Consider the following 12060-nt stretch of genomic DNA (forward strand, 5'->3'; position numbering starts at 1 on the left):
AAAGAGTGTGTACATGTGTTTATTGTGTGTGTGTGTGTGTTGTCTATCAAGTGATTTTTAGTGTAAATAAAAATTTGATAAAATAAAAAACAAAAAAACGATTGTCTCTATAACATAGCAATATAATACTGTTCAATAATGTAATGTCCTGTGCAAGTTTAGAGACCACTCCATTTATTTTATTTCCAATCATTTCCAGTAACAAAAAAGACAGAAAATTAAACATAGGCCACCACATCTACATTTACATTACCGTATTTTCCGCACTATAAGGCGCACCGGATTATAAGGCGCACCGGATTATAAGGCGCACCTTCATTGAATGACCTATTTTAAAACTTTGTCCATATATAAGGCGCACCGGATTATAAGGCGCATACAATAGACGCTACAGTAGAGGCTGGGGATTACGTTATGCATCAATTAGATGGAGCTGCGCTAAAGGGAATGTCAACAAAACAGTCAGATAGGTCAGTTCAACTTTATTAATAGATTACAACCCAGCGTAGTTTAAGGTAAAACATGTAGTGCAATGTTAATATACCCCACAGGGGGGGGGGCTTTTCCTCGATTCAATAATAATAATAATCACAATATAGTAACACTCGAAATAGTGCAAAGCGATAACAATATATCAATAACTCAACGTTGCTCAAACGTTAAAATCACACAACACACAAAATAAACACGTAAAGCTCACTTTACTAAGTTATTCCTCTATTCCCGTGTTCTTCTGCGTGACTGATCGCCTTGAGTTTAAACTCTGCGTCATATGCGTGTCTCTTAATAGGAGCCATTTTGGGCTTTACATAAAAAACAAATGGAAATGAAATATATATACCGGTATATATCCAGCATGCACCGCGCGCGGAAGAAAATGAAGTAGGCGGCTGCTTACCGTAGTTGCGAGACCTGGCTCAATATTGGTCCATATATAAGGCGCACCGGATTATAAGGCGCACTGTCGGCTTTTGAGATAATTTAAGTTTTTTAGGTGCGCCTTATAGTGCGGAAAATATGGTACGTATTTCAGTGTTTACTATGTCCACACTTTGCAGCCACTCCTCCACAGCTCAGTCTCAGGAGTTGCTTTTACACATTCTCCAAGTGAATTTTTACAAGTTTTTTAAATCCAGTTTGGAAATTTTGCCTTTCTTCTTCCTTATGAATATGGATAATCTAGACTGCAAAAATTTCAATAAGTTGTACTAAATGGTCCTGTTGACTGGAAATAATCATAAAAAAAAAGTTGGTCTATGTCATTTGCACAGTATCAGAGAATTTTGTTTGTATAATTGTGTGTGTGTATTTGCAGATTTCGCAAATGCTGTCACTACATATTGACCCTTCGCTATTTTGAGATGTGCATCCTGTCTGTAATTGCTATGAGTAGCATTGCGCTAGCAGCAGAGGATCCAGTGTCACCTGATTCACCTCAAAACAATGTAAGCACACACACATACACTTATGTTTTAACATGTTGTTATGTGTGTGGCAGGGTGTTAAAGTTCTCTTGTTGTTTTACAGGTTCTCCGATACTTTGATTATGTTTTTACTGGTGTGTTCACTTTTGAGATGCTGATCAAGGTAAAGTCTCATGGAGCATAAATTGTTTCATTCAGAAAAGCAGTTTGACTCTTAAAAAGTCACTCTTTAGAGGTAAAATGACTTGTTGCTTCTTTAAGACATCTGGTATTGTATCTAATTACATTCTCTATGTGTTTTAGATGGTGGTTCTGGGTTTGGTACTTCATGAAGGCTCATATTTCAGGGATCTGTGGAACTTTCTGGACTTTATAGTGGTTAGTGGTGCCCTGGTGGCCTTCGCCTTCACGTAAGTGTCCCGTTACCCCTTAAATAACTCACCTCACTGCCTGCTGCCCCACATCTGCCTTCACTCTAATGCCCTCAACTGGCACCCTGCAGCATTGACCAGGCTTCTTACACCCTTTACACCTCTCTCTCTCTCTTTTCTTACTGTCTTTCTTTCTTTCTTTCTTTGATCTGCCTCTCTCACTCTCTCCATCTCTGTCTCTGGTTCTCTTTGTCTATTTCATCCTTTTATTTTCTGTCAAATCTTTCCCTCTATCTCTTTTTATACATTTCTTCTCTCTCTCTCTCTCTCTCTCTCTCTCTCTCTCTCTCTCTCTGTTGTCCTGCCCACTAAGTCCTTTCTCAATTTTACTTTTCACTTTCATGCAATGTTAATTTCCTTCATCGAGTTTACACTACATTTCTCTTTCTCTTTCTGTCTCTGTCCTATTTTCTGTCTGTATTTTGTCTCTTAGCCCTTGTTTGTAAAAGAGCTGTAATCTGATCTGACTGTATAGTTTGGACAATCCTGTCATCTTAACTTTTGACTGCTGCAAATCATAGTTATTTTAAAAATAACTATTGGCTGTTGTTAATCGTTTTTTCAGTGGAAATAATTTTTGGAATTTAGTAGCCAGGACTTACTATTACTTTAATGGATTCATTGGGTTTCACACTTGTGCTTGGGCTACAAACTCTTTTCCTCCTGTACGATTGCTAAAAACTGTATTAATGCCACCCCCTCTGTTTCCTGTAGTGGTTTAAATATGTCAGAATTGGCATATGGATTATATGAATATATTAGAGCATAACGTGTTTAAATGAACCATCTACATCATAAAATTGAGGGACTTATTCAAAAATTTGCCAATTTCTTTAAACATATTTTTTTCAAAACATGTACTGCTTTTTATATCGTCACTGTCCAAAGAAAAACAGGCATTTTTTGTGTATTTTTTTATTTAATTCATAATTTGAACACAGCAGCTGTCCTTCACACTGTGTGAAAATTTAATCATGAATGGACGAATAGAAATGCTCCAAAATTACTTTTTATCGTTTTACATTGTCATTGAAATTTAAGAAGTTTTTAGTTTCTCTTGTAAAGTTACTATATTTGAGAAACATGTTTTGTTTTTTTGGACAACAACGATATTTTAAATTGAAATCATTTCAGCTTTATTACTGATTATCTATCATCAACAAGTAAATTAAGACACTGGCTGAAAAGGAGGCTCTCCTTCCTCCATCTTCATCAGCACATCCCTCACTCCTCCATTCCCTAACACTTCTCCCTCCACTTCCTATGGAATTGGGTCACCTGATGCCCCAATGGGTGGGGCCTTGTGGGGGGAGGGGCCTCCAGGCACCTGTAGCCCTTTAGTGCCCAGGTGTGTTCCAGGTGTGGTGAGCATCCAGAGTCCCGCCCTGTTGCAGGTACCCCTCTCTTTTTCTTCTGCACGCCCATAAATAATTAATGTAATTACATCAGACATCCAATCATTGGATTTGTCTGATAGTCATAATGTGCATTTGAGGTGTTTTTGATAGAATTTTTATGACATTTGTTGTTTATTTTTAATATTAGGGTTGTTGTTTCAGTTTACTAAGTGGAGTTTGTGTTTGTACTCTCTAGAAACAGAGAGGTTAGTGTGTCTATATCTGTGATGTTAAGTCTATATTAGTGAAGTTAATGTGCATATTTATTAAAATAATAAATAAAAGATTGGACCTTTTGAACAATCCATAGTCCCAGGCTGAAGCCCACCTGCAGTGCTCTGTTGCTATGATTCTGTAATTATAGTCTTCTAGTTCAAAATTTGAAATTAGAAATTTTTTGATGGCTCAGATCATTTGTCAAATGTAAGCATTTAAGACAAATGTGATTAATTTTGATAAACTGCTAAATGTATATAGAAGTATGTGTGTGTGTGTGTGTGTGTCTTCTATCTCTGCTCTGCATGGCTTTCCATTGCCGTCACGTATTCCTTATACATCCCACTCTCCAAAGATTTTACCTCATTTTTCTATACCTCTTCTCTTCTCTTCTCTTCTCTTCTCTTCTCTTCTCTTCTCTTCTCTTCTCTTCTCTTCTCTTCTCTTCTCTTCTCTTCTCTACTCTTCTCTACTCTACTCTACTCTACTCTACTCTTCTCTCCTGCTCCAGGCTAATATTCAGGGTGTGGACATTTTGTTGAGTCAAGGAAATAAAATAAATAAATAAATAAAAAAAAACAATTAACAGAAACAATGTAGTGTTCCAGGGTGACAGATTCTCATCTTTCTTTCAGTGTGTTGTTTGTTGATTCTCTTCTTTAAATCTTTAGGATTTCCACTTCTCCAGCTCTATATTCATAAAATATTTCTTAAAAATATTCAAATTATATAATAAACAAAAGACAGATCCTATTAACTAAACCCAAACTAAAAAGGATTTTCAAAGGTAATTTGCTATTGCCACGTAATATTTGTGAGGATATGAGTATTATTCTTTGGGACCATTGAAAAGCCCAGTAATGTGAAACACTCCTTCTTCAGCTTTAGTTGGTGTCATATGTTTGTCTTCATTAGAGTAATAACTCTAACTGAATTTGTAGCCTTTGAAATGTAACTTGCAAGGTGCATCATTAGAAGGGAGTTTTAAACTGAAGGAAATTGTAAAGGAAGGAGAAAGTAAAGTAAAACAAGGTTCACTCTGACCAGCCTAAACCTGGAAGAGCAAAGAGAAACCATCTCATAAAATGAATAAATTCCAAAACTGCAGTTTTTTTGGATATGATCCTTCAGATGAAGGTACAAGTATGACATCATCTTCTGCACCCAAGCAGAAGTGTTTGTGAGTGTCTTTGTATGTGTGTAAGTGTGTTCACAGACACACACTTGCACACATGTAGGGAAAGGCATCACTCTTACGTGTTCAAGCTTGGGTCCCCACACTGCTTACTATAGCACATCACCCGCTATAGGGTGTAGTGTGTTATGAATCGCAGCATGCATCAGTAATTAGGTATTTTGTGTGTGTGTGTGTGTGTGTGTGTGTTTTTTATCAAACCAATAAATAAGATCAATACAGTACTTGAACATATGTATTAGCTTACTCACCTCATGGTACCAATGAATGTTGTTAAGTGTTTAAATCAAGGTATGTTGTTGTTGCATAGGAGACATTGAATCAAGAGTTTTCTGAAATTTTGCTGTCAACTGCAGCTGTGAAATAAATCAGAGCTAGAAGTTCTTCGACACATTAGCACTGAACGCTCATAGCCAGTCTTAGTGCTAATATACAGGAAACAACATTGGTATGAAATGTGTCAGAACACGTTTTCAGTGGCAACTTGTAATGACATCATGACTTCCAAAAAATCATGGAAAAAACTAAAACTAGAATTTGTAGCGCCACCTAATGGACAGTTTACATTTTGGCTCCCATTGAATTTCATTACACTTCTCTCCGTCTATCTCTCATATGGATGTTTTTCCTCTGAATTCTCCTCCTTTTTGTCCTGTTGATTCTGTCTGTCTTTCTCTATGTTGTCGTTTTTCTCTCTGTCTTTCTGTATGTATGTGTGTGTGTGCGGGCATGTGTGTGTGCCTGACTCTCCTGTCTCTCTGCTGTGGTCCTCTGCAGGAGTCTCTCTGGGTAAAGTTTCTTTTCTTCCTGTTGCTGACGCACGGCAACCGTCTGCCTCACCTGACGATGGCTTCTCTCTCTTTCTTTCTTTTTTCCTCCATACATTCTCCCGTCTTCCGTCCCCTCTCTCTCTTCATCCATTATCTTACTGTCTTTTATCCTTCTCTTCCTGCCTGCCGCACAATCATACATTCCTCTTTCAGGGATTTATGTGCAAATCCCATTGGAGCGTTACAGAACTGCACACACACACACACACACACATACACACACACACCATCACAAGGAAAGGAGTGATTAATAATTGATCATGGATTAATGGTCATTGCCCAGTTCCCACACAGTTATTCTCTGATTATTGTCAATTTCACATATCTTGGTATTTTGAATTACTAAGAGGAAATTTAAAGGAGATAACAGAATTCACATCCAAACTAAAGGAGAGTCAAAAAATATATTTCTCAATACCCGTGAAATATTCTAGTTGGAATTGGTCTTTATGGGTTATAGTCAAAACTGAATGCTGCTTAGTTCAAGTATATCTCCATTGTACAAAAAAAAAAGTGCCTTTTGCCACTTAAAGTGGCCAAGAACTGCCTACTGAAACAGGAATATAAATTTCACTGACACACAAAAGTCCCCGTCACAAGTCTGCTATTTTGGCATGACATAGAAGTGGACAATACATGGAATTTCATATATGCGGTTGTACAGAGAGCCGATCAGAATAAAACTGGCAGAATCCTGATAATAAGGCCAGGTTATTGCACTGAAAGTATCAGACTCTCCGTCACCGTGCGGTGTACCTTTTTCTTAACACACTGAGTTTCAGTCTTTTGAACTGTGGTTTAATCTCTACAGCATACAGTGAGTGATGCTATTTTATTTGTCCCTTAATATTTCTTTTTTTTTTCCTCCTGATTTATAGTTTGGAATTTTCTCACGTCTCAGTGCAATTCACAGTTGTTCAAATAAACAGTGATTCAACTTTACACTCCCAACCTCTCCATATTAACACTCCAGCCCCCCAGACCCCATCCCAGCCCCTGGACCCCCCATTCCCAGCAACCGGACCTACATCCTCAACACTGTAACAGAAAGAAAGAAAGAGGGTTGGCTGGGCATTGCACCAGAAAATGCCTGAAACTCTGTTAATGATTAACTGAATGTGTCTTGCTTTCGGAATGTCCACAAACTTCAGGGAATGAATGAATGAATTGCAAAAAACAGAAAAGAGTTTGACAACAATTCACATTCTGCTAGTTCTCTTTCTTCAAATGTAGCCGAATAGCAAGGACATGTTTTGTGTGTGAAGTTTGTTTTTTTAATTTTGCACTGGACATACAAGGATAATGTAGCAACGTTACCTGAACTGTATGTATACTGTTAGAAAACATTACATGAGTTACTAAGACGAGTTAAAGAAAGCCAACTAGTGATATAACTTCCATTATATATAGTGCTTAATTTTTTATCTCCCGTGTGGAATTAAAACACTTCACACCAATTCATGATCGACTACACTTTGATTAAGTTGGGGAGAATTTTGGAAGTTTGATTTTTTTTTAAAGCTTGCAGTTTGTAGAAAAGGTATATTAAAATAGATGTATTTTATTAAGAAAGTAAAATCACATCTGAAATAGATGAGTCTGTAAGTGGATGTGTAAATAATGACTACAGTGTTCTGGGCAAACTGTAGTAACTGCCTCTCTCTGGAACTGAGAGCTAATTGCATTGTTTTTTGGCCTCTTTCCTCCAGGGGGAGCAGTAAGGGGAAAGATATTAGCGTCATTAAGTCTCTAAGAGTACTTCGAGTCCTGCGACCTCTCAAGACCATCAAGCGTCTGCCCAAACTAAAGGTAAGCTTACACAAAAATGTAGATGTTTCATACATTGGTACATAAGATGTTTTCTTTTGATTTGTTGTGTTATTTTGAAATCAGCATAAAATATTGGCCATCTACCAAGAGGAAAATCTGAGCCCTGTGAACGCTTGTCATAGAACAACTGATTAACTGTAATGTACTAATGAGGACATTTCTGTAATTGATTTGTCATTTTCTGCTCAGGGTAGGGGAGAGGTCTCCAAATCAGCAAATTTCCAAATGTTACTAAGTGCGCTCTCTCTCTCTCTCTCTCTCTCTCTCTCTCTCTCTCTCTCTCTCTGTTGTTGCCTCTTTCTTTAGGCGGTGTTTGACTGTGTGGTGAACTCTCTGAAGAATGTCTTGAATATCCTCATTGTGTATATGCTCTTCATGTTCATCTTCGCTGTGGTGGCTGTGCAGCTCTTTAAGGGACGATTCTTCTACTGCACGGACGAATCCAAAGAGTTTGACAGTGACTGCAGGTAAGATTACTTACATTCATATACCCATGGGTTCATGCAAAAGGCATATCCTGAAAAGGTTCATTTTATTTCATAATTTATTTAAAAAAGGTACACTTTCACATATTTTATATTCATTATACATAAAGTGACATATATCAAGCCTGTTACTTACCATGTATCTAGTTCAGCACATGCAATCATGGGGAAGACTTCACAGTTGTCCAGAAAACAGTCCCCAATATCCTCTAGAAGGAGGGTAAGCTACAGAAGGTCATTTGCTGAAAATACTGGCTGTTCGCAGAGTGCTATATTAAAGTATATTAATGGAAATTTGTCGCATAAGCATCAGGGACGACCCCAGCCTTGAGGGGATTGTTGGGAAAATTACATTTAGGAAATTGTAAGAGCTTCATAGGGAACAGAACGAGGCTGGTATCAGTGCATCAATAACCACTATGCAAAGAGGTCTTTTAAAAATGGACTACAGCCACCACATTCCTAATATCAGACCACTCCTGATCTACAACATTTGAAAGATCTGGGCATTGAGAGAAAGAACCGAACTGTTGCTGAGTGGTCCAAAGTCCTTTTCATATTGTTGCTCTCCAATGAAAAACTCGTATCTCCAATATCATAATTTTACAGGAGAAGGAAAACACCTTAAATTTCAATTAAAGTCAATATAAAAAAGGTTTTAATCCAATTAAATTTGTCAACAACTGATGTTGTTGCAAAGCATTTGAATTGGAAATCAAGGTCCTAGATTGTGGAGGAAGACTGGAGAGGGACAGAAACTAAGGTGATTTGATGGTTTGGATTGCCATCTGCTGATGTTGGTTCACTGTGTTTTATCAAGTTCAAAGTCAACACAGCCATCTACCAGGAGATTTTAGAGCACTTCATGCTTCTATCTGCTGACAAGCTTTATGAAGATGCCAATTTCCTTTTCGAGCGGGATGTACAGTGTCAAAACTACTGCCAAATGTTTGGCTGACCATGACATTACAGTGCTTGGTTTATCAGCCAACTCTCTGGACCTGTACCCTGGGGTACTGTCATATGGAACATGAGAAACAACCAAGTCAGCAATACAGATAAGCTGGAGGCACCTGTCAAAGCATCTTGGGCTTCAGTAACATCTCAGCTGATAGACCACACTACAATGGTGTAATGATTTGTGGTAAAAGGAGCCCCAAACCAGTATTGAATGTATAAATGAACATAATTGTCAGATCTTAGACACTCCTGTATTGTATGTCCTTTTGTGTTTAATCCAATGAAATGTTCTATAATTTGAGTTAGTGGATTTCTAATTTTTATGAGCAATTAGCCATCAGATTAGATTTAAAAAAAAGGGCTTGAAATATGTTACTTGTCATATGCCACATGTGTAATGACTATAACAAATATGGCAGTTTACCTTTTTAATTTAAATGTTTTAATTTATGGACAAGAAATGAACTTTTTCATAATATACAATATTTATGGAATGCCCTAATACCATACATTTTACGTTCAATAAAATGCAGTAAATGTGAATCTGTGTCATATATTAGGGCTTTATCAAGGTAACATCAATCCCAGAGAAGCTGTGGTTATTTCAGGAAAATAATGCCAGGCCTTTTTCTACACATGCTACAATGGCTTGGCTTTGTAGACACAGAGTATATGTTTAACTGGTCTGCCTACAATCCAGATCTGTCTCCAGTTGAGCATCATGAAGAGGAGAAATAGTCAATGGCAATAGACTACTGAGCGGCTCTTGTGTCAAACGAGTGGACATAAAATTGCAATACTGCAAAGATTCAATAGTTACCTAATGATTAAAAAGTGTAAAAAGAAAGATAATGCATCACAGTGGTAAATAAGCCTCTATTTATAATTAACAATTGGCTTATATTTACAAAAAAGTTTGACAAGTGAAAAAAAGTTTGTTGGTGAAAACACTGAAAATCTTTGCTTTGTACTTTTTTTTATTGCAATTTACAACTTTTCTTGAAACAATTTATGCTAACATGTTATGAAATTTCTAAAAATGTGTGTGTGTGTGTGTTAGGGGTGAGTACCTGGTGTATGAGCGCGATAACGAAGTGAAAGCACAGGCGCGGGAGTGGAAGAAGTACGATTTTCACTACGACAATGTGCTGTGGGCCCTGTTAACTCTCTTCACCGTATCAACCGGGGAGGGGTGGCCACAGTATGTATATGCACAAACACTGCGTTTCCAAATGCAATACACTGCAGTTACCCCCTGGAATGATATATAGTTCTAAAGGACTCTCAGGAATGTTGCTTTTGTATCAAATCTTTAGTGGTGTAATGGATGACCAAACTCACTTTTCAGATCAGATCACCAAAAGAAAAAAGGCGACAAATGTAAAACAGTTATTTTAGTTTCCAGTTTGCAAGTTTTGTAGTGAGCATCAAAGACAAGGTCTGCACACACATTACATACACACACATGTGTATTTAGTGTCAAACTGAGCTAACAGGTGCTTTGTTTTGCTAAGTGCATTGACATTCTCTAGCATTACAGCTAGCGTGCATGTAAACACCCCTAAACAATCCCTAACAAACCCCAAAAAAGGCCTAGCAAATATAGCATCTTCCCTATGTCCCAATTACCCCCCACTTCCTCCCAGGCCCCGCAAAACAGAAAAGGTAATGATAGCTTATAGTTATGTGTTTTGTTTATAGCCATTACATTTCTCTCTCTCTCTCGCTCTCTCTCTCTCTCTCTCTCTCTCTTACTATCACACTCTCTTAGGGTGCTGAAGCACTCTGTGGACTCCACCCATGAGGATCAGGGCCCAAGCCCAGGCTATCGGATGGAAATGTCCATCTTTTACGTGGTGTACTTCGTTGTCTTCCCCTTCTTCTTCGTCAACATCTTCGTGGCTCTGATTATCATCACCTTCCAGGAGCAAGGAGACAAGATGATGGAGGACTACAGTTTGGAAAAGAATGAGGTATGAAAACAGAAAAAATTCTTATTCTGCTTGATGTTTGAAATAGTCAGTCACAGCAAAAAATAAATCAGAACTACAGTCCAAAATTAAGCAATATAAAATAATACACAGAAAAATCTATCTAGACAAGCATAAATCAATGTAATTTACTGAGCAATTACTATATATGGTATAAATAAAATACAACCTAGCACTTTACACACACCCTTCATTCAAACCCAATCTGTCTTACACACAGAGCTAAGATACATTGAAAAACAGCGTTAAAAACACACACACAAAAAAAACAACCCACCACAAGCCTAAACAATATAATGAACTAAATAATAAATTAAGTATTCAGCATAATTTCATTAATAATATAGAGCATTTTTCTGTGTGTTTTTTTAAGAAATTAACTGAATGTAAAACATGCTAACCTCCTTTACTAAAGCACCCTCTGCCTTGTGGGTTCGACACCAAATTTTTTCACTCTTATCTGCATCAGCACACTGATCTTTATGGTTTTTATGTGTATGACTATAAACAGATAGAGTGTATAATTAAACACATAAATTATATTAATTATTGAATATGTAGCATATTCTTGTGTGTGTGTGTGTGTGTGTGTGTGTGTGTTTGTTTTACAGAGAGCCTGTATAGACTTTGCTATAAACGCTAAGCCTCTGACTCGTCACATGCCAAAGAATAAGCTGAGTTTTCAGTACAAAATGTGGCAGTTCGTGGTTTCGCCGCCATTCGAGTACAGCATCATGGCTCTGATCGCGCTCAATACCATCGTCCTCATGATGAAGGTACATCCTTCTCTTTCTCTTCTTCTCACTCAGAACATTGTCTTTGTGTCTTTAGTTTCAACTGCAAATTTATAGAACTTAGTGTCCCAACATTTCGTATCACACATTAGTCTCAAAAACTGTTGTTCAATCTCTGATGATGATAATAATAATAATAATAATAATAATAACAATAATAATAATAATAATAGCACAACCAGAAAAACAAATGTAGGGGTTGGTTATGATTGGTTAAACATGTTCTTATAGGGGGGCACAATTGCTTTGACTTATAATTGCTACATGTATAGAATTAGGACTTGGGTAGTAACTAAGCACAATTTGGAACTGCTCAATATTCACAAGGGAAATGACCACGGAAATGTAAAGTTTTATATAGCTGTGTGTCCAAGAAAGGGAGCAACTTTTTTCTACGACATATGCCCAACTACATATGTTTATATTTAACATTATATCCTGCACCATGCTGAGCTTTCATTTATGGTAGTGCCAGTTAATCTTTGACAAAAGTATAAACCAGGGTTT

At 37.3% G+C, this 12060-nt stretch overlaps 1 protein-coding gene across 16 annotated transcripts in view; it reads left to right on the forward strand.

Annotated features, from left to right (window-relative positions):
• Positions 1 to 12060, forward strand: part of LOC136676287 (voltage-dependent P/Q-type calcium channel subunit alpha-1A-like) — a 73734-nt gene that overhangs the window by 24850 nt on the left and 36824 nt on the right. For all 16 annotated transcript variants that reach the window (XM_066653157.1, XM_066653164.1, XM_066653170.1 and 13 more), the window contains exons 22-29: positions 1316 to 1445; positions 1528 to 1587; positions 1728 to 1834; positions 7203 to 7302; positions 7630 to 7790; positions 9829 to 9969; positions 10540 to 10741; positions 11371 to 11535. In XM_066653157.1, coding sequence (XP_066509254.1) covers positions 1316 to 1445; positions 1528 to 1587; positions 1728 to 1834; positions 7203 to 7302; positions 7630 to 7790; positions 9829 to 9969; positions 10540 to 10741; positions 11371 to 11535 — 1066 coding nt within the window. The remainder of the gene's footprint in view (positions 1 to 1315; positions 1446 to 1527; positions 1588 to 1727; positions 1835 to 7202; positions 7303 to 7629; positions 7791 to 9828; positions 9970 to 10539; positions 10742 to 11370; positions 11536 to 12060) is intronic.

The sequence above is a fragment of the Hoplias malabaricus genome, chromosome X2 (assembly GCF_029633855.1).
Source record: "Hoplias malabaricus isolate fHopMal1 chromosome X2, fHopMal1.hap1, whole genome shotgun sequence".
Taxonomy (NCBI): domain Eukaryota; kingdom Metazoa; phylum Chordata; class Actinopteri; order Characiformes; family Erythrinidae; genus Hoplias; species Hoplias malabaricus.